Here is a 25,626-nt window from a genome sequence, read left to right as displayed (position 1 = left end):
GGCTGGCCTGATGAAGTTAAGGGTTTAAACTGGGGAGTAGTGGAATCAAGCTTTGTAAGTAGGATTTGGCCAATTTATGGACGGGTTTGAAAGCTAATCAATGGAATTTGAATTTCTTCCAGGTACCTCTTAGGAGCAAGTAAAGGGAAGTGATGTCAAGAAAATGCTGTTTGGGGAGGATGAAAGGTATTGTACAGCTTGGGAGGAACGGGGAGAGACTGACACAGAGAAATCTTGCAGTAAGCCAAGTGAGAAGTGATAAAGACCCAATAAGCGTGCTGTCAGAGAGAACGAAAAGGAAGGGATAGATAAACCGGATGCTTTGAATTTGAAAATGAAAAAAAGCACAAAACTTTTAGATCATGTGGTACAGGAGGGCAGTGTCTGCAGATTAAGTCATTTATATAATGTCTTAGAGAACTATGAGCCCTGAGCAAGTTTTTAAAGAAAATTCTGAAAGTCTTACTTTTTTTAAAAAAAAACTTATTTATTTATTTTTGGCTGCGTTGCGTCTTCGTTGCTGCACGCAGGTTTTCTCCAGTTGCAGTGAGCGGGGGCTACTCTTCGTGGCAGTGCGCAGGCTTCTCATTGCAGTGGAGCACGGGCTCTAGGCATATGGGCTCAGTAGTTGTGGTTCACAGGCTCTAGAGCACAGGCTCAATAGTTGTGGTGCACGGGCTTAGTTGCTCCGTGGCATGTGGGTTCTTGCCGGACCAGGGATCGAACCCGTGTCCCCTGCATTGGCAGGCGGATTCTTAACCACTGCACCACCAGGGAAGCTCCTGAAAGTCTTACTTTTAATCTACTCATAGTTTCACTGGTATAAAAAAATATTTATTGAGTACCTGTTATGTGGCAGACGCTGTTCTAGGAATACCAGAATGAACTGGGGATATACCATGATCAAAACACAAAATCAGGGCTTCCCTGTCCAGAGCCTGTGCTCCGCAGCGGGAGAGGCCACGACAGTGAGAGGCCCGCGTACCGCAAAAAAAAAAAAAAAAAAAAAAAAATCGGTAGGAACAATTGTGATTGTCCTGTGACCTTTAAGTTTTTTGTCAGAACATTAAAAACTGTCTTACTGCCAGTTATAAATGTATAGGAAAATGAAAAACAGTAAGACCAATATTTACTTAGTACACTGCAATTAGAAACATTGGAAATGAAAGTATTTTATTTTTCTGTAAAAAACTTAAGAGTAAACAGTTTTCACCGTCTTCTTTTTGTCCTGTAACTTACAATACAGAGTGATCATCTTTCTATGACTTAGTGAATTGTCATACTTCTAAGTTTGGATCAGCTTCCAACATTTTATCCTTTGCATTTTTTTAAAAATAAATTTATTTATTTATTTTTGGCTGCGTTGGGTCTTCGCTGCTGCGTGTGGGCTTTCTCTAGTTGCGGTGAACGGAGGCTACTCTTCGTTGCAGTGCGAGGGCTTCATTGTGGTGGCTCCTCTCATTGCGGAGCACGGGCTTTAGGCGCGCAGGCTTCAGTAGTTGTGGATCGCGGGCTCTGGAGTGCAGGCTCAGTAGTTGTGGTGCATGGGCTTAGTTGCTCCACGGCATGTGAGATCTTCCCGGACGAGGGCTCGAACCTGTGTCCCCTGCATTGGCAGGCAGTTTCTTAACCGCTGCGCCACCAGGAAAGTCCTCCAAGAGTTCTTTTAAAATGAAATTTTTTTGCCAGTATTACTTCTTCTAGGACACCATTATCCGCTGTGTCAACAACCACTGTCCTCTTTAAGTCACAAAGTTCACCTGCACCAAAGTCAGCTGGCTGCAGATCTAGAGTCTCTTCACTGGTGGCACTGTCAACATTCCCATGCTCATCTACTTCTTCTAGAACTTCATTCTGTTCAACTCAAATTCCACTTGTGGCATTATCACTTTTAATTCTTTGCTACATTTTCATTTTTGTTGGCCAATGCCCTCTCTTTGTCATCTATTTTTGTAAAATACTATGTAGATTTATCACTGGAAAACAGGAGGTAAGACAACCACAAGCTTTGTTGTCTGAATGTGAACTGAATAACAGATGCACAGTGACCAATCACCAAGGACTTTGAAAGAAGAGACATGATGGGTCACTGACCTTGATGCTCATCTGTTATTTATGTAGTGATTTGTGGACTGAAGAGCTAGAGGGCGAAATTTCTATTTTATGCAATTATTCACAGTTAATTTACCATAGTAATTGAAATCTGAGCTCTGTTTGAAGGATTGGTGTTATTTAACAAAATGGTGGTAACTGAAATTCATGCATATTGGAAACATTCAAAGAAAAGATTGTCCATGTATTTTTATACTTGAAAATCTTGTATTAGTCACCTCTTAAGCTTCTCTGCAACAAAAATGTACACAAATTAGAATTTTAACTGTTTTATGTCCTTGATTCTTAAGTAGTAAAAAAATTCTGAGCTGATTAACATTACAATTATTACTATAATTGACCAAACAACATAAATATGTTTAAATCAAAAGTAAAAATTTATCAAAAATTATTTCAGTCTGATGAATTGGGCTATTTTCCTTTCATTGAGACCATATATCTTTGGCTGAGTATTGTTTTCTGCTGGCATGAGACAGAGTTTAGGATCAGTAATATTCCTGTTTTTCATTTCTATAGATATAATCCCTGAGAAAATGTGTTCACATAGACAACTAGATGGGAATGAGAGGAATTTTATTATAGCAGTGCCACTCATTTTGTGGATTCTTTCCAAGTTATTTGTCAAAAATGCTCTTTAACTTTTGTTGAAAACAAGGAATTGGAAACATTCTGACTTGTGAAAGCACTTGTTACCCAGTCATCAGAATGTTTTCTTTATTTTCCCAGAAGCATACCAAAAAGGCTTTGCCAAGACATAGCAACTCCAAGGCAGCCACATATACCTACCTGTGCTGGTTGTATACTGTACAACTCCTGAGACAGTGTTCACATGGCATTCTACTTGAATGGAATGAGCTGGAATTATGCAGTGCACAACTTAACACAGCTGTATGTGGTGGCCTTATAAATTATACCTGTTTTTTTTTACTTAACACCAACTTGTTCTATCCAGTACGTTAAATGAAGTACACAAAATTTTCTGTATATCCTGGCACATTTACATATATTGATAATGATTATCACAATTAGCGTACCGAACATTTAATGACATAGCAATACTTAGTGGAAAGATGTATTAAAAAGGTAAAAACAACAAATAAAATAGTTATTTTTAGAAACCAAGTCTTTTGAAAAGCCCAGTATGATGTCAAAAGGACTCCAACTCCATGCCAAGCTCAGTATCTGCCAAGAGTCTTTATGTCTCATCTCCACGGTGGCTCTTTATTTCCCTAAGACTTGGATTCGCAGATGGCACACTTGTTTTCTTGAACAGTGTCATTAATTTATTTAACTTATGAATGCTAATTACATGTTTCTGAGTGCATCAAATCTATTAGCATTTGCAGTGGTCTTTTTGATAAAGCATGTGGTAAAGAGGAACTGCTCCTGCCCATACCCTTCAGGACCTTCTCTTCTCTTGGCAGGTTGAAGCAGTCTAATACATACTGATATGCACTTTTTGGGGTCTTTTTTTTTTGAGATATAATTGACGTATAGCCCATATACACTTTTAAGCAATAATTCACAACTAGGGAACATCAGGCAATGGAAGCAAAAGTATGAATTGGGTTCTGCAGCAATCTGAAATAACAGAACAAATGACAATATAGTGAATTCCGTTATTCGAGAATCATTTATTACATGCTGTTATGACTCTAGAAGCCCCTCCTCTGAGTTAGGTAGAGCCTATATTTACTATACATCAAACTTGGCACCATAGCCACAAACAGCCATTGCCACACTTCAGTGACAACCATGGAAAGAATGCCCCATCTTCAATCGCAATTGTGTCCTTGAATGACAACACCAACAATAACATCACTATCCATGAAGGACAAAGTGTCTGTAATTACAGTTAACTACAAAGTTCATGATTTTTGAAGAAATGTTAATAAGATATTAGTTTCCAAATTGAGGTTGTAATGGAGAATTAAGTGTAAATATCCTTTCATTATAACAGTTAACATTTATATACCACATCCTAAGTGCTTTCACTGTCATAATTTTATCTTTCCAATATCCTTATGTTAGTTGAGAAAGTACTGATATTTTCTGTTTTACAAGAAGTCAGAAAACTCAGGATCAGAGAAGTTTAGTTAAGCTACATGATTAGATAAGTGGCAGAGAAGAATCTTAACCCTGAAACAAAATCTCATATACTTTTCTTCTCTACTAAACTGTTTACCAGATGTTGAGATAGTAAACCTTTCATTTTTCTTCCATTTTGGGTCCAACATACGTTCTTCTTTTTTTAAAAAAAAATATATATATGTATTTATTTAGCCTGCACCGGGTCTTAGTTGTGGCACTTCAGGATCTTTGTTGTGGCATGCATGCAGGATCTAGTTTCCCAACCAGGCATCGAACCCCACCCCCTTGCGTTGGGAGCGCGGCATCTTACCCACTGGACCACCAAGGAAGTCCCCAACAGTATGTTCTTCTAATTGTGCGAAAGGATCACCTGATGCCCTTGACTAGAATGCAGATTCTAGTATCCCACATAATTCAGTTGAGGTGGTCTGACATGTGGCATTAAAATAAAATCACCCAAATGAGAACGGAGGCCATTTATTTATTCAGATCTTGCTATAGCAAGAGAGTCAGGACCATCATTTACCTTTGATAGAAGCTCAAAGGCAGATAGGGGAGCGGGAAAGCTTTATAAAAGTGGAAAAAAGGGGAAGGTCTCAGGTATACGTTGGAGGTTGTTGGCCTGGGAAAGCTGGAGTCCAGCTACTAGAATCAGAGTATTTTATGTGATTGGTATGGGGAGCATATTTGGCTTTCTCTGACTGGTCCCAAGTTGAAAGTAGGGGTAAAAATAGGGAAGTTGGCAGTCATTGACCACCTCCTTACTGTTCTGGTGCAATTGCTGCAGAAGTTGTGGTTTGGCTTCCTGGACTTCTTATGTGGTTCAGAGTTCTTTTGTCATATACAGTCTGGCCATTGTCTGTTTGTATATTGTCTCTCAGACCATATTCTGAGAAACACACTGGGCCTCTGGTGTTCCTTTCATCCTGGTCTCCTTCCTCCCTTAAGCTGGCTAGACTATAAACTCCGCGCGAGCTATGGACCATCTTTCACCACGCTATTACCAGTGCCTAGGCACTCAGTAAAATCTTGCATATGAATGAATGGTAAATGAAAATATTTGATATTGCCTTTTGTAGGAACAAGAACATGAACTTTGTGGTGTAGCATATGTACATCTTGATTGGACTGGCTGCCACCAGGAAGAAAGGCTGGAGGCTGCTCCTTCCAGCTACTCTGTTCTAAATACTGTAACCTGAATCCCTGGCCCTGGCTGCTCAGTTTTTCTCAAAGCTCCAAGTTAACCCACAGTGTACACATCAGGCCCAAGGGCTTCCCCAGCACTCCTCCAGAGTGCTCTGCTGGGGGCGGGATGGAGTTCGTGGGAAAGCGGCAACTACTTATAGCATTTTGAAGGCAACCTGAACCCCAGACCTTTAAGTTTGCTGCATTCTCTCCAACCCCGACCCCCAATTCCACTCCAGCATTAGGGCCTGGGCTGGGGAGAGCTACTGAAAGAGGGAAAAGGGGCCCCCCAGCCCCCATATATGGTCCTAATTCAGGACTTAGAGCGTTTGTCTAGAGAGAAAACGCTCGGCAGTGTCTGTGTGTGGGGTGGGGATGGGGGACAGGTCCCGGGAGAAGTGCAGAAGCTAGCAGCGCGGGCAGTCTCCTCCGGGAAGCCGTCCCACCTGCTGCCTGGGAGCCCGCCGGGGAGGGGCCGCAGCCACGCACCCGCGCGCCCACCCCGCCCCTGCCCGCAGCGCGGCCCCGCCAGCCGGGAGTTCCCGCGAGCTGCCCCGCGCCCCAGGCGCGTGGGGGGCCGTTCGGTTGGAGGCGGGGAGCAGCCGGGGCACCAAAATAGGAGCCGCTTGTGGGCTGGAGCTGCACTAGCAGGCAGCCTCCGCCGCGCCTCTTCCAAAGATGGTCAGAGGGTCCGGAGGCGCCCCCGCCCCCGCTCGCCGCTAGCCCGCGGGCCCGCAGCGCGACCCGGAGCCGCCGTGGGAGGTGAGTGCGGGGCAAGGCCAGCCGGCGGGGAGCTAGCGGGGCCGGGCGCGGGGGAGCGAGGCCAGCCCGCGGCAGAGGCGCGGAGACAATGGCCGCGCGGGCGGCGGGCCGGGCCGAGCACGGGGCCGTCAGCGGCGCCCTCCCCACACCTGTGCGGCGTCCCGAGGTGGAGGGACGCGGGCGCCCGACCCGGCGGCGGCGCGCGGCGCCCTCGAGGCGAGTCCCCATGCCAGGCCCCCGGGCGGGGCGGTCTCCGGGCGGAAACGCGGGCCGGGGGCCGGGCGCGCGGCGCGCGGAAAGCCCTGCGGCAGCCGTGGAGGGGGCACGCGGATGGAGGGGCCGCCGTCCGGCCGTTTTCCTTTCCGTCCTTCCTTGAGCAGAAAGGCACAGGATTTCCCTTTTCCGAGATTTCTTCTATCCAGTTATATTTCGATCATCCCTTTTCCTGGCATCTCGATTCGACTTGAAAGGGAGACGGAACTCGGGGAAAAGGTTGAGTTGGGGCCGAGCCGAGACGGCGAAGGTCCAGCCTCGAGTGGGGTGACCTCTTGGACACTTGGTTTGCCAAGTGGGGGCTCTCTGTAGGACCGGCAGCTCGGGGCAGATTTCGGAGACTGGGTGAATGGGGTAGCAAATCAATATTTCTTCTCGAAAGGACCCCTGAGCAATCCGGGGGCCTCATATCAGACTCCGAGCTACCCTGCATTGAAATTGACCATCATATAAATTATGAAATAGTGTGTCCACATTTTGCATTTGTGACAGAGTGCTGAACTTAGTCTAGTTTTGTATATTCGATGCTAATCAATCATTATAATGACAGGAATATTTAGCATCGATTATGAGGTAATGCGCACAATTGAAAACACGTTTATTGTTTCATATTTATTGCAGCCATGGCTCTAAAAGGACAAGAAGATTATATTTACCTTTTCAAGGATTCGACACATCCAGTGGATTTTCTGGATGCATTCAAAACATTTTACTTGGATGGATTATTTACTGATATTACCCTTCAGTGTCCTTCAGGCATAATCTTCCATTGTCACCGAGCTGTTTTAGCTGCTTGCAGCAATTATTTTAAAGCAATGTTCACAGCTGACATGAAAGAAAAATTTAAAAATAAAATTAAAATCTCTGGCATCCAACATGATATCTTGGAAGGCCTTGTAAATTATGCGTACACGTCCCAAATTGAGATAACTAAAAGAAATGTTCAAAGCCTGCTTGAAGCAGCAGATCTGCTACAATTCCTTTCAGTAAAGAAAGCATGTGAGCAGTTTTTGGTAAGGCACTTGGATATTGATAATTGTATTGGAATGCACTCCTTTGCAGAATTTCACGTGTGTCCAGAACTAGAGAAGGAATCTCGAAGAATTCTATGCTCAAGGTTTAAGGAAGTATGGCAACAAGAAGAATTTCTGGAAATAAGCCTTGAAAAGTTTCTCTTTATCTTGTCCAGAAAGAATCTCAGTGTTTGGAAAGAAGAAGCTGTCATAGAGCCAGTTATCAAGTGGACTGCTCATGATGTAGAAAATCGAATTGAGTGCCTGTATAATCTACTAAGCTATATCAACATAGATATAGATCCAGTGTATTTAAAAACAGCTTTGGGCCTTCAAAGAAGCTGCCTGTTAACCGAAAATAAGATCCGATCTCTCATATACAATGCTTTGAATCCCATGCATAAAGAGATTTCTCAGAGGTCCACAGCCACAATGTATATCATTGGAGGCTATTACTGGCATCCTTTATCAGAGGTGCACGTATGGGATCCTTTGACAAATGTTTGGATCCAGGGAGCAGAAATACCAGATTACACTAGGGAGAGCTATGGTGTTACATGTTTGGGACCCAATATTTATGTAACTGGAGGTTACAGAACGGATAACATAGAAGCTCTTGACACAGTGTGGATCTATAACAGTGAAAGTGATGAATGGACAGAAGGTTTGCCAATGCTCAATGCCAGGTATTACCACTGTGCAGTCACCTTGGGTGGCTGTGTCTATGCTTTAGGTGGTTACAGAAAAGGGGCTCCAGCAGAAGAGGCCGAGTTCTATGATCCATTAAAAGAGAAATGGATTCCTATTGCAAACATGATTAAAGGTAAGTGCAGATTGTGTTTATTCTGTAATTTTTAGGTGTTTGAGGTTAGGCCAAGGATCTCTCAGTTCTCTCACAGATAACGTTAAAAAGAATTTATCACTTTGGAGTGCTACCTGGGAACTATAGTAACTTATACAAATAATGTTACACAGAATGTTCCAAGTGAAAATATAGTATAGCAGTCCCCAACTTGACTGAGAGTTATGTGATCAGAGTATGCTACCCAGGCTAGAAAAGAAATATTATTTATACAAGAAAACAGTATAATTCATTCTTCTTATTCTACAGCCTGTTTTGAATCTACATCTTGCTTTGAGTCTTAAGAATTTATATTTAAATCAAAGGCTAAATGAAAAGAGAAAGCTGGGTAGTTTTATTCATGTTTAATTTTCTATTTTTTTGCTTGCTCTTGACATTGAAGCTTTTTGATTCTGCTTTTAAATATTCAGCTTTTTTTTCCTCTCATCATCTGATCATCTGTCTTTTAAAAGGTCTTTCATTAAAACCTTGAAAGGTTTGGTCCCTATAGGGTGTAACAACTTACATTCTCTCAAAAACTAGAGACAAACAACCTCTGCTCTTTGGAATTCCAGTCTTGTCTTAGAGGGAAAAGGAGAGGGGAAGGTCCCCTACCTCCCACACGTGGCCCACACAGTGGCTATTGGATCTCAGCATCTGTCTGATAAACACTGTATTTTCTGCTGTGTTTGGTACTAGATTAGCCTTGTCTTTCTCTCCCACTGTAAAAAAAGTTAGGCTAGAATCTCACTTATTTCATTACATTTATTCATTGGTGCTGGGGAGGTGCACACAAACTGGTACATTGTTACCAAATTTGAGTCATTTTATTCCAGATGTTTCTTCCCAGGCCTTTCTGTTTCTTTTTTAATGCTAGTGGGGGTGTGGGAATCTGACCTGGTCTGGGAATCTGACCCGGTGTGATTCTTGGATGAGAACAGGAAGCCTGAGAGGCAGAATGGCCTTGTGACCAGACATGCTGCTTCTGAAGTCAGACTGCCTGGATCCAAATCCTGACTTTCACCTCACTTGCTGGTGAGCTTGGGCAAACGGTTTAATCTCCCTGTGCCCCAGTTTTGCCATCTGTACAATGGGGGTCACAATATTACATAGCTTAGTTCTGAAAGGATTAATTGAGTTTATTCATGTGAAGTGCTTAGAACCGTGCCTGGCACAGAGTAAGCACTCAGTAAGTGTTAGGCATTATAGTCATGAACATCTTATAGAAGAACATGTCAGCTTTGACAGGGCAGAAATATCTTTCATATTCAATTACAGCCGCTCTCCTGCACGTCCGAAGACTGCGAAGTAGTTGGCAGGTTGGGAGAAGGTGGCTTGATGCCTGCTGCAATAGCTGCTCTGGTTTTTGACTCTGCCAGAGCTTGACCCCCCAATTTACTAATTCCCCCAGTCCTCTCCCCAGGGTGGCTCTTAATGTCCTGACTCCTTTCCTACAAAAGAAGCAAGGAAAGTTCAAATATTTTAGCAGCTGTTGTAAACCTGGATATATTTCTGCCTCTGTTTCTTAATGATAAGATCACAATTTCAGTGGTTCTGCAGTTTAGAGTATATTTCTTTGAGGATTGAAATGTATTACTTTACTGAAGTGTTGTTAAATCATGTGCGAAACAGTGCTTTCTGAAAAGAAAATGCTGCAATGGTGTATCCACTGTAAAGAAGGCCACACGTGTTCTTGCCTTAGCCTTGAGTGGAATGGAAGACCCTCGTATGCCGAAATCTTCCCCTACTCCCCAGCTGGGTCTGAAATTCCAGAGTTTTATACTTTTTTTTTTTTTTTTTGTGGTACACGGGCCTCTCACTGTTGTGGTTTTTCCCGTTGTGGAGCACAGGCTCTGGACGCACAGGCTCAGCGGCCATGGCTCACGGGCCCAGCCGCTCCACGGCATGTGGGATCTTCCCGGACTGGGGCACGAACCCGGGTCCCCTGCATCGGCAGGCGGACTCTCAACCACTGCGCCACCAGGGAAGCCCCAGAGTTTTATATTTTTAACTTAAGTTTTGATTCCTGATTATATCTGACCATCCCAGGGAAGGGTAACACTTTTGTCAGTTATGTGCACTTTTTGCTAGTACTGGTTCTGATGGGTGGACTCATGCTGAACTTTAAGTTTCCCATTTGTCTCTAGAAAGGATAACACCATGTTCCCCAGTTTGTTTTATTTTGTAGCCATAAAGTGAACTAGCAGCTTTCCCTGGTAATGAGCACCTAAATTGGGCAGAGTCAAATTTCAAATTCATTTCCTTTTTTAGTTTACGGGTATACAGAGAAGAAATAAATACTCGGCTGTTTAGAAAGTCCTAACTTTTTTTCCCCCTCATCATAACTGCCCTGCTTATAAACTCACTCTTGTTTTGGAGTAGAAATGCACAGGGAGATTGAACTGCACCGGCCCATCTAATAGGCTAAGTAAAAAGTTGGTTGAAAGACTTAAAACTGACATTTTCAACTAAAATGAGCCTCCTCATCTTTCTTCCCCACGTCTTCTTCCCCTGCTGAATCCATTTCTTCCTTATTTTTCTGTGGCATCAGTGTTTCCCAGTTTTCCGAGCTCAGGACCTCAGAATAAGTCTTGTTTGTCTTGGACGCAGTCAGTCATCAAGGCCCATCTGTTCTGCCGGTGTCTCTTACCTTGGTATCCTTCCCTCTGACTCAAGGTCCAGTCTAAAGTCAGGCCCTCAGTACTTCGCACCTGAGCCAATACCTAGCTCTTTCTGACTCTTGCCCTTCCACTCCTGTAGTCCCCTCCTTCCTCTCTTGAAAAACCTTAAAAGTCCTGCTAAATTAAGTCCATGTTTCTTAGTTGGGCATCAGGATCCTTTGCCGTGTGGCTTCAGTTTACCACGTCAGCTTTAATTCCCACACGACAGCCCCAGGTGTGCCACCTGCCCTGCCCAAGTGCTGGGAATCAAACTCGGCTACGTGACATTGTCCAATAAGCACTCACCTTTCCCTCTGCCTAGGATGGCTTCATCTCACCTGTGCCTGCCAAAGGCTACCTACTGAGGCCCAGGACAAATTCTGCCACTGCCTGCCATGATTCCCTTAGTCAAAGCAGTGTCTCCTTGCTCTGAACGTTCATAGGCGTTCTCTACCCTGTGTTCTAATTATTTGTGTAAATGTCTCACCGCTTTTAAAAAAAGGTGCAGGGAGCCTTTTTTTTTTTTATTCTTCTATCCTTCATAGCATCTAGCACAATGCCTTGCATCTACTGTCAATAATAACAAAAGCAATAATAATCTTAGTCCAATATTCATTGCAAAACCGAATGAAAGAGCAATCTGAAGATGTGATTTTAATTAACACACAGGCGTGGGAAATGCTACTGCCTGTGTCTTACATGAAGTTATCTACGTCATTGGCGGCCACTGCGGATACAGAGGAAGCTGCACCTATGACAAGGTCCAGAGCTACAATTCAGATATCAATGAATGGAGCCTCATCACCTCCAGTCCACATCCAGGTAACAAATTACTGTCTCAAATAGTACATGATGTTGTGATGCATCTTATCAGCATAAGAGATGGCTAAAAATGGGCTGGAAGTAGAAAGTGCTAAATTTGTAGTAGGCTACACATGGGTATAATTAAAGGCTCAAAATATTCACATGTTCATCTAACAATAATCACAATTAGCTATTCCAACTAGATGACATCTACAAATACTTTCCCTAATGTCTTTACATGACACATATTTTAAGTCTGTGGGGTTAAAAGAATTAGTTTCTTCATAAATTTTTTTTTTTTTGCGGTACGCGGGCCTCTCATTGCTGTGGCCTCTCCCGCTGCGGAGCGCAGGCTCCGGACGCGCAGGCTCTGGACGCGCAGGCTCCGCGGCCATGGTTCACGGGCCCAGCTGCTCCGCGGCATGTGGGATCTTCCCGGACCGGGGCACAAACCCGCGTCCCCTGCATCGGCAGGCAGACTCTCAACCACTGTGCCACCAGGGAAGCCCCATAAATTGTTTTAATGAGATTCTTTTTTTGTGTTTCCTATTCCTCAGTTATATGCTTTCTTTCATTTACTACATGCATTGTATAAAACACAATTTTTATTGACAGTTAAAAACCCTAGTCTGTGAAATAGTTGGGAAGGATACCTGTTGATTCAGTTCAGCAAGAAATGATTTTTTTTTTAGAAGCATGTTCTTTCTGGGTTTCAGTAGCTATTAAACACTTACTCCTGTGATGTGCAGGGCCCTGTGTTGGCCTTAACAGTTGTCTACCCACAAAGAATGGCCTGCCTTCTGTGGTGTCCTTTGTTCTTTGACTTGTCTCTTTGGGTAGAGCTCAGGGGGAAGGATAAACCTGTTACAGTTACCTGGTTAAGTCTAAGCCATCTGATTAAGGTTTTTTTCATTAGGAAAGATTCATATCACCATATCACCATACTACTTTGAATCATTTTCCATATAGCATCCAGCTTCTGTGTGAGTCACTGGAGAGCATAGTTGGAATTCACGAGCTTGAACCATCTGAGAGTAATAATGATAGGTAACCTTGAGCACTTTCCATAGGTCAGGTACTGACTGAGTGCTTTGCATGTAATATTACCTTAAATTCTAACTACAATCCTGTAAGTATTGTTTACCCCTATTTTACATATTTGTAAAGGCTTAGAAAGGATAAGTAGCTTTGCCAAGGTCACACAGTTTGGAAGTGGTGGATCAGGATTCAAAGTCAGGCAGTTTGATCGCATTGACCTGTGCTATGACCGATAAGCGATCTGCCTGTCCATAAGGGAACAGGCTCTCCTACTTTTGACCAATGCAGCTGGTTCCACCATACATCATATATGGCATCTCACGGTTCAGGGGGAGCACACCTGAATCTGGTGCTGTGTCTCCATATACCACAGGACTTACACGAGGAGGGACTTCAGCCATATGCTGTCCTGGCTCTGAAGACATCTTAGAGGTAGACTTTCGTCTCCGAGTAGTTCAGATATATTATCCCAGACTCCCCGCAACTTTCTGTGATAACTAATGAAATTATAATAGAAAATAATAGTAACTGTCAGACTGAGTACAGGCATACCTTGTTTTATTGTGCTTCGCTTTATTGTTCTTTGCAGATATTGCATTTTTTACAAATTGAAGGTTTGTGGCAGCCGTGCCTTGAGAATTCTATCGGTGCCATTTTTCCAACAGCATTTGCTCACTTTGTGTCTTGTCACATTTTGGTTATTCTTGCAGTGTTTCAAACTTTTTCATTATTATTAAATTTGTTATTGTAATCTGTGATCAGTGATCTTTGATGTTCTATTGTAATTGAATTGGCATTTTTTAGCAATAAAATATTTTGAAATTAAGGTATATTCACTGTTTTTTTAGACATAAAAAATATGCTGTTGCACACTTAATAGACTACAGTATAGTATAAACATAACTTTTATATGCCCTGGAAAACCAAAAAATTTGTGTGATGCTTTACTGTGATATTCACTTTATTACCGTGCTCTGGAACCCAACCTGCGATATCCTCAAGGTATGCCTGTAATAGCTAACATTTATTCAATAAGTATGTACCAGGCACTAACTATTCCAATACTTTTATCTGTATTAATCCTTTGAAACCTCACAGCAATCCTGTGAGCTAGGTACTGCTACTATTTTATAGGTCACTGAGGCACACAGAGAGTGACTATATTGCCCGAGGTCAGCTAGCTAGGGTTTGTTGTGAGATTCAAGTCCAGGCAGTCTGGCTGGGAGCTCATGCTCTTAACACCTACACTGTTACTTCATTTGATCCTCATGTTAACCTTATGAGTTAGATACTTCTCTGACTTATCTTTACAAAGAAAATCTAACATATGAAAAGTCAGATTAACAAATCAGAGGGCAGTTGTTTACATTACAAACTTAATTTATATTTCATAAAGAGATTCCTTTAAAAATAAATGTCTCGAGGGACTTCTGTGGTGGCTCAGTGGTTAAGAATCCGCCTGCCAATGCAGGGGACACGGGTTTGATCCCTGGCCTGGGAAGATCCCACATGCCGCGGAGCAACTAAGCCCGTGCGCCACAGCTACTAAGCCTGTGCTCAAGAGCCCACAAGCCACAACTACTGAAGCCCGCGCGCTTAGAGCCCGTGCTCTGCAACAAGAGAAGCCCACGCTCACTGCAACTAGAGAAAGCTGGTGCATAGCAATGAAGACCCAACGCGGCCAAAACTAAAATAAGTAAATTAATTAATTTAAAAGTAAATATAGAAATGAAGGTCTCATACTTAAATTGGGTATAGCTTGTTAACTGCTTGAAAGAGAGTTTAAAAGGTAGTGAGACTTAAGCCAAAGTACGTAAAGCCATGGCACATCAAAAAATCAACTAGAAATGAGTATTAGGATTCCATATAGAGCATTTTGATTCACATTGGACATTTTCCTGACATAATGTGAGAAACGAAGTTATCAAATTAGCACCCTACGTGGTATCTTCTATTTGGCTCTCACAGTGTTCAAAATATTTTTTAACTGGCTTGTTACCAATATTTAAAATTCAGGAGATTTCAAATAAAAATCATGATTTCTGGCCTTTAGAAAAATTGCAAGATCTGGCAACAATTATTGGTGCCAAGTAGTGGCTGTTCCCTTTAGATGAGGCTTATATGCTCCATTTCACCACAGTCTCTTCCATTCTCATCACATCATAGACTTGGGAGGCCTGTGCTGCTGTTTTTCTTACCCCTAGCCCGGTTCATTCAGATAGTCTGTTATCTCCTTGGCCCTGGAAGGCATTTAGACCTACATCCTCTGAATTATAGCAAGTTATGCCTCTTACGCATTTTAGGAGCACCTCCTGAAGAATGTAAATGTCAGTCTTGAGTCTACCTTATAGATACATAGCTTAGACCACAAAGAAATGACTACTGTTATTTTTATTTTTATTTACTTTTTTAACTGTTATTTTAAAAAGATAATCTAAATGTTATCTTTTTTCTTAATGCTTTTAAGGGTGGTTGCTTTGTATAGTTGAAAAACAGGGGACTATAATCCCGTTAAATTCAAGATAACATTTATTGAGACCTTACCTTGGGAAAGATACCATTCTATCAAAGATGATTAATTTTCCTGCCAGAGGAACTCAGTATCTAGTAGTAAATACACATACATAACAGGAATACAAGACAGTCTTACAAATAAGTGCTACTGAAATTGAGGGTAGAGAGAGCTTCAGTCTAATTAAGGGGACCCTGACAATCTTAGAAGGCTTCCAGGCGTAGGCTGTTATGATTTGGGCCTTAAGGAATAGCTACAATTAAGGAAGGTAGTTTTTGAGGAAGAGCGCTCTGGCAGAAAGTTAGCCAGTGAAGGAAGGCTGAAGGGAAGTTTCCAGGTTCATTCCATTTCCTGGGAGTAAAAGTATATTAATGAAATGCAAGAGGGTAGGATGATAGACTGGATAGGAGAGTTCAGTTGAAGAGCATGTCATGGAGGGCTTTGAATGGCAGCCTGGAGAATTTTAAAATAGAGAGCTTAAAGTTTTCAGAGCGAGAGAATGATGCGTGATCAGTTCTAGCTTCAAGAAAAGAACTCCTTTGAGAATAGACTGGGAGAAAGATGGCAGGGAGATCTTCTAAAGCTATTGTAATAAACCAGGTGAGAAATACTGAAAGCCTGAAGTGGTAGGAGTAGAAAACAGGCAGGGGCGAGGAATGTTACAGATTCACCATTGATTGAATGGTAGTGATTGCCCCCTTGGGTGATTGGACATTGGTGATGAGGACGAGAAAGGAATTGACAGTCATTCTAGGCTCTCTGGCTGATTGACTAGGAGCATTGAAGTAGCAACCAGTGGGAGGGGAGAAGAGGAGAGATGATGAACTCAGTTTTGTAGTGAAATGTCAAGGACCAGTTAGATAACTCAGAAGAGCCGTCCAGCAAGCGATGGGAAGTGTGGTTCTGCAGCTCAGGAGGAAGAATGCAGCTAAATACAGAGATCTGTGAATTGTTTGCTTAGAGATGATGACTATGTGTGGAGGTGAATGAGATGCCTTGGGAGATTGGGACCAACAACACAGTAGTGAGCAGAATCTTGGGAAACAGCATTAGTTAAAGGATGAGCTGAGGAAGAAGAGTGAATGAAGAACCCGGGAGAAGCAGTAAGTGATAGAGAGGGAAAATCCGTGGAGAGCTGTGTCCAGTGGGAACAACGTTCTCTCCTGGCTTTGCTATTTATTTACTTGTGTAATCTTGGGCAGCAGCTTAAGCTCTTGGGTCTTACTTTCTAGCAAAATAAGGAAGTTAGCTTAGATAAGCTTTACAGGTCTTTTCAGTGAGAAAAAAATCTTAGGTAAAAATCTTAAAGTATTTCAATGGATATTGAATACCTGAAAATATTGTGGTTGTCTCTGAATCCCTGCATGGCTTTGTTCCTATCACTCATGTAACACTGAATACAGACTGCCATGTATTTATAGTGCATATTTGTGTGTAAACTCTTTTGAGCCATGACAGATGGTGCTATTCCTCCTACTTGGTTTGAAATTGTTCATTCATTCATTTGTCCAACATATGTTTGCTGAGTGCTTCCTGCTTGCTATGGACAGTGCTAGGAGCTCAATAAACAAGACACAGTCCCTTAGCATCAGTAGCTTCATAGAGTGACCAACAAGAAAAAAGGCAGTTATAGCTGAGGAAGTTTCCATCAACTATAACAGAACATTATGTTGCATTTGGGTAACAGGGGAAGAACTACCGGGAATTTATTTATTTATCTGTTCGTTTGTTTGTTTATGGGTACGTTGGTTCTTCATTGCTGCATACAGGCTTTCTCTAGTTGTGGTGAGCGGGGGCTGCTCTTCATTGCACTGCGCGGGCTTGTCGTTGCAGTGGCGTCTCTTTCTGTGGAGCACGGGCTGTAGGCATGTGGGCTTAGTAGTTGTGGCACGCAGGCTCAGTAGTTGTGGCTTGCGGGCTTAGTTGCCCCACAGCATGTGGTATGTTCCTGGACCAGGGATGGAACCTGTGTCCCCTGCATTGGCAGGCGGATTCTTAACCACTGTGCCACCAGAGAAGCCCACTTTATTTATTTTTATACTTTTAAAAAATTTAGATATAGTTTATGTAAAATATTATATAAGTTTTAGGGGTATAGCATAGTGGTTTATAATTTTTAAATTTTTTTATAGTTAAAATTTTTTATACTCTATAGTTATTATAAAGTATTGGCTATATTCCCTGTGTTGTACAATATATCCTTGTAGCCTATTCATTTTATACATAATAGTTTGTACTTCTTAATCCCCTACCCCTATCTTGCCCCTCCTCCGCTTCCCTCTCCCCACTGGTAACCACTAGCTTGTCCTCTATATCTGTGAGTCTATTTCTTTTTTGTTATATTAACTAGCTTGTTTTATTTTTTAGATTCCACATATAAGTGATCCCATGCAGTATTTGTCTTTCTCTGTCTGACTTATTTCACTTAGCATAATACCCTCCAAGTCCATCCATGTTGTTGCAAATGGCAAAATTTCTTTTTTATGGCTGAGTTGTATTCCAGTGTGTGTGTGTGTGTGTGTGTGTGTGTGTGTGTGTGCGTATTATATATATATATCACATCTTTTTTATCTGTTCATCTGGGGTTTTTTTGCTTTATCATTTTTTAAAAAATTATTTATTTATTGGAGTATAGTTGATTTACAATGTTGTGTTAGTTTCAGGTGTATAGCAAAGTGAATCAGATACATATACATATATCCACTCTTTTTTAGATTCTTTTCCCATATAGGCCATTACAGAGTATTGAGTAGAGTTCCCTATGCTATTTAGTAGGTCTTATTAGTTATCTATTTTACACATAGTAATGTGTATATGTTAATCCCAATATCCCAATTTATCCCTCCCCCTCTTACCCCCGGTAACCATAAGTTTGTGTTCTACTCTGTAACTCTATTTCTGTTTTGTAGATAAGTTCATTTGTACCCTTTTTTAAGATTCTATATATAAGCAATATCATATAATATTCATCATTCTCTGACTTACTTCACTCAGTATGACAATCTCTAGGTCCATCCATGTTGCTGCAAATGAATTATTTTGTTCTTTTTTATGGCTAATATTCCATTGTATATACATACCATATATTCTTTATCCATTCCTCTGTTGATGGACATTTAGGTTGCTTCCATGTCCCGGCTATTGTAAATAGTGCTGCAGTGTACATTGGGGTGCATGTGTCTTTTTGAATTATGGTTTTCTCTGGGTATATGTCCAGTAGTGGGATTGCAGGGTCATATGGTAGTTCTATTTTTAGTTTTCTAAGGAACCTCCATACTGTTGTCCATAGTGGCTGTACCAATTTACATTCCCACCAACAGTGCAAGAGGGTTCTCTTTTCTCCACACCCTCTCCAGCATTTATTGTTTCTAGATTTTTTGATGATGGCCATTCTGACCAGTGTGAGGTGATACCTCATTGTAGTTTTGATTTGCATTTCTCTAATGATTAGTGATGTTGAGCATCTTTTCATGTATTTGTTGGCGATTTATATGTCTTCTTTAGAGAAATGTCTATTTAGGTCTTCTGCCCATTTTTTGATTGGGTTGTTGTTTTTGATATTGAGCTGCATGAGCTGTTTGTATATTTTGGAGATTGATCCTTTGTCAGTTGCTTCATTTGCAAATATCTTCTCTGATTCTGAGGGTTGTCTTTTAGTCTTGTTTATGGTTTCCTTTGCTGTGCAAATGCTTTTAAGTTTCATTAGGTCCCATTTGTTTATTTTTGTTTTTTATTCTCATTACTCTAAGTGGTGGATCGAAAAAGATCTTGCTGCTGTTTATGTCAAAGAGTGTTCTGCCTGTCTTTTCCTCTAAGAGTTTTATAGTATCTGGGCTTACATTTAGGTCTTTAATCCATTTTGAGTTTATTTTTATATATGGTGTGAGGCAATGTTCTAATTTCATTCTTTCCCATGTAGCTGTCTAGGTTTCCCAGCACCACTTGTTGAAGAGACTGTCTTTTCTCCATTGTATATTTTTGCCTCCTTTGTCATAGATTAATTGATCATGAGGATACAGCATTAATACAGAAATCTGTTGGATTTCTATATGCTAACAATGAACTATCAGAAAGAGAAATTAAAGAAACAATCCCATTTACCATTGCATCAAAAAGAATAAAATACCTGGGACTAAACCTTCCTAAGGAGGTAAAGACCTGTGCCCGAAAAACTGTAAGACACTGATGAAAGAAACTGAAGATGCTATAAACAGATGGAAAGACATACTGTGTTCATGGATTGGAAGAATTAATACTGTTAAAATGACCACACTACCCTAAGGCAATCTACAGGTTCAGTGCAATCCCTATCAAAACACCAAGGGTAGGGCTTCCCTGGTGGCGCGGTGGTTAAGAATCTGCCTGCCAATGCAGGAGACATGGGTTCGAGCCCTGGTCTGGGAAGATCCCACATGCCGCGGAGCAGCTAAACCTGTGTGTCACAACTACTGAGCCTGCACTCTAGAGCCCGCAAGCCACAACTACTGAGCCCGTGTGCCACAACTACTGAAGTGCCCTATAGTCTCTGCTCTGCAACAAGAGAAGCCACCACAAGAAGAAGCCTGCGCACCACAACGAAGAGTAGCCCCCACTCACCACAACTAGAGAAAGCCCGCACTCAGCAACGAAGACCCAACGCAGCCAAAAATAAATATAATTAATTAATTAATTAAATACCAAGGGTATTTTTCACAGAACTAGAAAAAATAATTTTAAAATTTGTGTGGAAGCACAGAAGACCCCAAATAGCCAAAACAGTCTTGAAAAAGAACAGAGCTGGAGGAATTGCTGACTTTAGACTATACTACACAACTACTGTAATCAAAACAGTAATGGTAGGGCTTCCCTGGTGGTGCAGTGGTTGAGAGTCTGCCTGCCAATGCAGGGGACACGGGTTTGTGCCTCGGTCTGGGAGGATCCCACATGCCGTGGAGCGGCTGGGCCCGTGAGCCATGGCCGCTGAGCCTGCGCGTCCGGAGCCTGTGCTCCGCAACGGGAGAGGCCGCAACAGTGAGAGGCCCGCGTACCGCAAAAAAAAAAAAAAACAGTATGGTACTGGCACAAAAACAGACATGTAGATCAATGGAACAGAATAGAGAGCCCAGGAGTCACTTTAATTTAAATATTTTTACTGCTATAGAAAGATTGAGATACTTCTCTTAACATAAGAGTTGCAAATTGAGGATTTTTTTGTGAGATTTGAATAAGTTAAGAAAAGCTTAATAAGCTCATTGTTGAATCATTTATACCAACTGTTGTTTTTGAATCATCATTAATTTTCACAATAACCATTTGACAGAATGACTCATAATTTATACAAACAATGTGTCACAAGTACTCAAAAACAACTAAATCCTATAAAAATTCTGCATGTGTATAACTGAAAGGTAATAAGTGGGTTTTCAGACGTAGGAGAATTCTTTTTTTCTTGGCTGTCAGAAACCAGAGAACAACAATATGGGGACTCAAAGCAGAAATACCAGTCTTCTCAGACTTTTCCTTAGGCTTTGAAACCTAAATAGTAAGAACTTTACTGATAAGAATTTGTCTTCCCTACTTAAAGGGGAAATCACATTTCTGATTGTACATTCTTTCTTTCTAAAGAAGGCCTTATAAGCTTTTCTTCCACGAAGAAATGGGAGCGCATATTTGGGCACAGAGGGTACAAGGTACAATTCATTCATTGAGTCAACAAACTTTTATTGAGTCCTTACAAGATGCCAGACACTTGCCATCCTTCAGTTGGGAGTGGAGTGGTGGGCAGGACACAGTTCCTGTACTGTCAGAAGGAAGAGAGAGACTAAACAGGAACCACGTCAGATTATGAGAAGAGCTACAGAGAGAATTAAAAGAGGGTGATGTGGTAGAGATGCCTGACCAGTTCCTTCAGGTTGGGTGATCTGGGAAGGCCCTCTGAGGAGGTGAGAGTAAGATGAGACCTGAATGACATGGAGAAGGTAGCTGTGCAAGGACCTGGGAAAAGAAGGTGTTCCAGACAGATGGAACAGCTCAGCAATGGCAAGCTAAATCTTCATTTATTCACCATAGTATTAGTGCCACTGACAACTCCTGCGCTTTCTTCAGGTCTGCAGCTAGAAGTATTTAAGTGTAATCTAATGGTTGATACTTCCAGAGAAAGAACTCACAGGCTGAGAGCGATATTAAAACTGAGGGCGTGGAAGAAACAGGGCTGGGACTAGGGTCAGGCAAGTGACCCGTGCCCTTGAGGCACAGAACCGAAGGAGTTGCTCGGAAGGTGGAAGAGTCTCCTCCTGTTTTGTGCTCTGGGCACCTCACTTGCCTTACCCCAGTCACAGCCCTGGGAAGAAGGGAGAGGAAGTGAAGTTGCCAAAGATCCTGGTGCCTTGAAGAGCCAGCAGGTTTGGATGTGGAGGGGGAGATAAAATGGAAAAAAATTAAAATGGCCTGGAAAGCTGACCCCCAAGAGGTGGACTCCCAGCCCCAGGACGCAGACCTCACACGGCAGCCCTCGGCCTTTGAGCACCTTCCACAGCTTCTTAAGGTCACAGACTGTAGTTCCCCACTAAACGGGCTTATATTTGTCTAACTTCTTGTGTCTTTAACTTGACCGGCAGTGTGAGAGAGGCAAGCGCCTGTGGCAGCAGATACTGTACAGGGTTAGCTGCTAAGACCTGAAGGACCTACACCAGTTACCTGGGACGTCTTCATGGCAGAGGGACTCTGCTGCTGCCACCTTTTACACATAGGCATAGGGAAAAAGGTGCCTGTGCTGGGAAGTTCCCGGAAGGGTAGTGGTCAGAGGATGAGTTCCTCCCGGCATCTGCAAAGCCAGTTTAGGGATAACCTGAAAGACAGTGGCAGGAATAGGTAATCTGAGTCTGGTGATTGGGAGTGGATTTTAAGGCTCCGTGTTGTGGTAGTGTGTGCTGGAAGCAGAATGTCACAACTACTCTATTTTTGTATGCTAAATTGTAAAGCATTATTATATCACCACCCTAAGGTATCTCTTTTGCTTGTTATCCTAATAGAAATATGCTTTTTTCTTTTTAATAGAATATGGATTGTGTTCAGTTCCATTTGAAAATAAGCTCTATCTAGTTGGTGGACAAACTACAATCACAGAATGCTATGACCCTGAACAGAATGAATGGAGAGAGATCGCTCCCATGATGGAAAGGAGGATGGAGTGTGGTGCCGTCATCATGAATGGATGTATTTATGTCACGGGGGGGTATTCCTACTCAAAGGGGACATATCTTCAGAGCATTGAGAAATATGATCCAGATCTTAATAAGTGGGAAATCGTGGGTAATCTTCCAAGTGCCATGCGGTCCCACGGGTGTGTTTGTGTGTATAATGTTTGATTAAGTCCATAGAAATGACCAAGTAATCACTGTTTCAGGGTGTAGTGAAAAAGAATGTAGGGTTTGGAGTGTCTTACTTGTTATGGTGGCCTGGCACATGTTAGGTAAATTCTCATGCCTAACCCCCACTCTACACCCCAACCCTGTGATTAATGGTCAAGAAACATCTTATGTATATTTACAGTTGAATCAGTGGGGTTACTACCTTTAATCTCTGCTCATCAAAGGTGATCTGGAACACTGGACACTTGGTAAAAGGTGAAACGTCTTTGCAGTGAATTTTTATCTCCTGGTAGCATCAACACTGGGTGTAGGTCAAAATCATTCTGTGGAGTGAAATATTTCTTATGACAGTGTAATAGTGTACATTAATGTAATAGTGTACATTAAAGTTCCATTTAGCTAACAAGGAATTTGAAATATAAAGAGGGAATATTCTCTACCTCTACAAAATCAATGCTTAAAAATCTTTTTTTACCTTTAGAATTATTTAGAATGGACTTAAGTCTAGTGTTTTTCCTTTGTAGTGTATATTATTTATAGTTATGATTCTTTATTTACTGACTACCAGAGATATACAAGATGTTGTGCAAAAGAGTATTACTATTCAGAGTTTACAAACTAAATTTAAAAGAATGGAAAATCTGAAAAATTGCAGAGGAAAGAGTTGAATATTTGTTGATCCTAAGAGCTATTTTTAACTTTCAGCTTTGATATAAATTGCTAGTTTAGGTGTCTTTAAGCATATCAGAAAATCCTCTTTATTCATAAGTATAGGTACTTGTCTGCATGTGAAATTGAAATTTAGAGCCAGAAAGCATGTAGAACATTGTGATACAGTAGAAAATACATTGATGAGAAGAAATTTGAATTCATTTTCCACTAACTAGATTTTGTGACTTGGATTGAGTCACCTAACCTCAGTTAGAACTTCCCTTCCCATGTACACTGGCTCTTTGGGTGACAGATGTGCCTAGATATGGATCCCCACAGCTCTTGGAGTAGCCAGAGGTGGCCTGGGTAGCTGAAGCTTCAGGGCCAGAAACATCTTTGTTCATTTTCTCCAGTGTGCCTACCATATCACTTTCCATGTGTGCCGTAACTTGACAAAAGTTAAGAAGCGTAGCTTAAGTTAACTCATCTAAACTTTTAGTAATCTGTTAGATCATCTACCCACACTCTTCATTTTTTAAGAGACAATAATTATTTTTAACTTTAAGTATGTGAGTGTAAAACTACCTAATTTTTATGAGTTATTTTTAAATTTTAGAAAGAACCTGTTTAATACATTCGTTTAAGAAGGCATTTTAAACAGATACAACCCTTTGGGAACACAATATGGCACTACATAGAAAGCCATAAAAATGACCATATTTTTTCCTCATAAATTCTACTCCTTGATTTGTAACCTAAAGAATAACATACAAACAAAACAAACAAACAAAAAGGTAAATGCATGAGGTTGTTTATGTCTGCATTATTTACAATAGCGAAAAATTGGAAATAATCTAAATGGCAAAGAAGAAAGTGGGCTAATAAAAAGAGTGAAGCCTTATACTGCCATTAAAAAAATTGTTTGGAAGACTGTAGAAACATGGGCATGTCTGTGATATGGTAAGTAAAATAAGCACAATATAAAATGGTATGAACACTATCATTGTGTCTGTAAAATCTTTATGCATGTGGAAAGTAATATGCAGAAGTGAAATCCATTGTGTTAGTGTAGGGGGTTATGGAATGATTTTTAAATTATTTAAATGTTTTCCTTTAATATTACTTTGTATTTTCAATAAAAATAAATAAATCATTGCGTACGTGGTAAAGCTGCTTGAATTTGGGCCAGTTGAATTGAAGAACAATTGAGTTTCTGAATTAGTGAAGCAACTGAATTACACAGTATTTCAGTCTGTACTTGAATTACAGAATATTTTATTGCTCTCAAGAACATTTGCATTTAATGCTGAACCAGTAATATGTTATCCAGTAGGGCTTTAGAGATCTCTTTTATGAATGAATGAGAACAATTGGAATCACTTTTGCCTCCTTTCTGCTTATCTAGGTCCTATAAAGTCCAGCCTCTGGAAATTCTTTCCTGACTGTTTCAGCCACAGTAAAACTTTCATTGTCACATTTAAAGAATTTAACATTTATATATGCATGTTACGTCTCTTGGCTAATTTTGAGATCATGGATCCCATCTTATTCTTAAGGATCTTGAAAATAGTTTGTGATCTCAGGCATTTAATTTCCAGCTCCTATTTTCTATAAAATTCTTTTTTTGTTCTTGATATTTGCACACAAGAAAGAATTAAGAAAGGTAAACATTTCGGTCAGAATTATTCCAAGTTCCAAATCACTGTTGTATGAATGAAAAATATTTTACTATAATTAAATGCAGGCCATTGCTTTGGGAGGGCAAACACTATTTTACAAAATAATTACAGTTGTGGAGATGATTTTAAGTATGACTTAATTAAGAGGACTCTAAGTGTCCACATTTTGAAAGTTGCTGTTTCTCAGAAGTCTTATTTTTAGTTTTTAGCTACAACTGAAATAGGATCAATATCTAGGGTACTTGCTTAAAGGCACATTACCCTTTATTTTCACATGCATAGAAAAAAGTTTTAGGTCTCTTAATCTATAAGTTCCCCATCCATCTTTTCTTTTTTTAACTCCTTGCAATTTAATTGTTGAAGAAGCTACATCATTCATTCTGCTTTCCCAGAGTTGAGATTTTACTGATTGTGTTCCTATTGTGTAGTTTAGCACGTTCCTCTGTCCCCTGTGTTTCCTATAAGTTGGTAGTTAGATCCAGAAGCTTAATCAGATTCAGGTTTGATTTTTTTTTTTTTTTTTGGTCAAAATTACTTCACAGGTGGTGGTGTGTTCATTCATCAAAAGACATAATTGTCTCTTTCTGATGTTGGCAGCCATAGATGCTCAACACCCAGATCCTTAATTCACTAGGGATTGCAAAATGGTGATTTCC

General features: G+C 41.1%; 1 protein-coding gene across 1 annotated transcript; it reads left to right on the top strand.

Moving 5' to 3' along the window:
* Positions 1–5,690: 5,690 nt before the first annotated feature.
* KLHL23 (kelch like family member 23) lies at positions 5,691–24,446 on the top strand. The gene is made up of 4 exons (XM_060152672.1): positions 5,691–6,150; positions 7,045–8,259; positions 11,607–11,759; positions 22,327–24,446. The coding sequence occupies exons 1-4, from the start codon at positions 5,691–5,693 to the stop codon at positions 22,635–22,637; spliced, it is 2,139 nt and encodes a 712-aa protein (XP_060008655.1). The 3' UTR covers positions 22,638–24,446.
* Positions 24,447–25,626: the final 1,180 nt, after the last annotated feature.

This window comes from Lagenorhynchus albirostris, chromosome 6, assembly GCF_949774975.1.
Source record: "Lagenorhynchus albirostris chromosome 6, mLagAlb1.1, whole genome shotgun sequence".
NCBI classification, from domain to species: Eukaryota; Metazoa; Chordata; class Mammalia; order Artiodactyla; family Delphinidae; genus Lagenorhynchus; species Lagenorhynchus albirostris.
The sequence above is the reverse complement of the archived record's forward strand: the minus strand, read 5'-3'. Positions and strand labels throughout refer to the sequence as shown.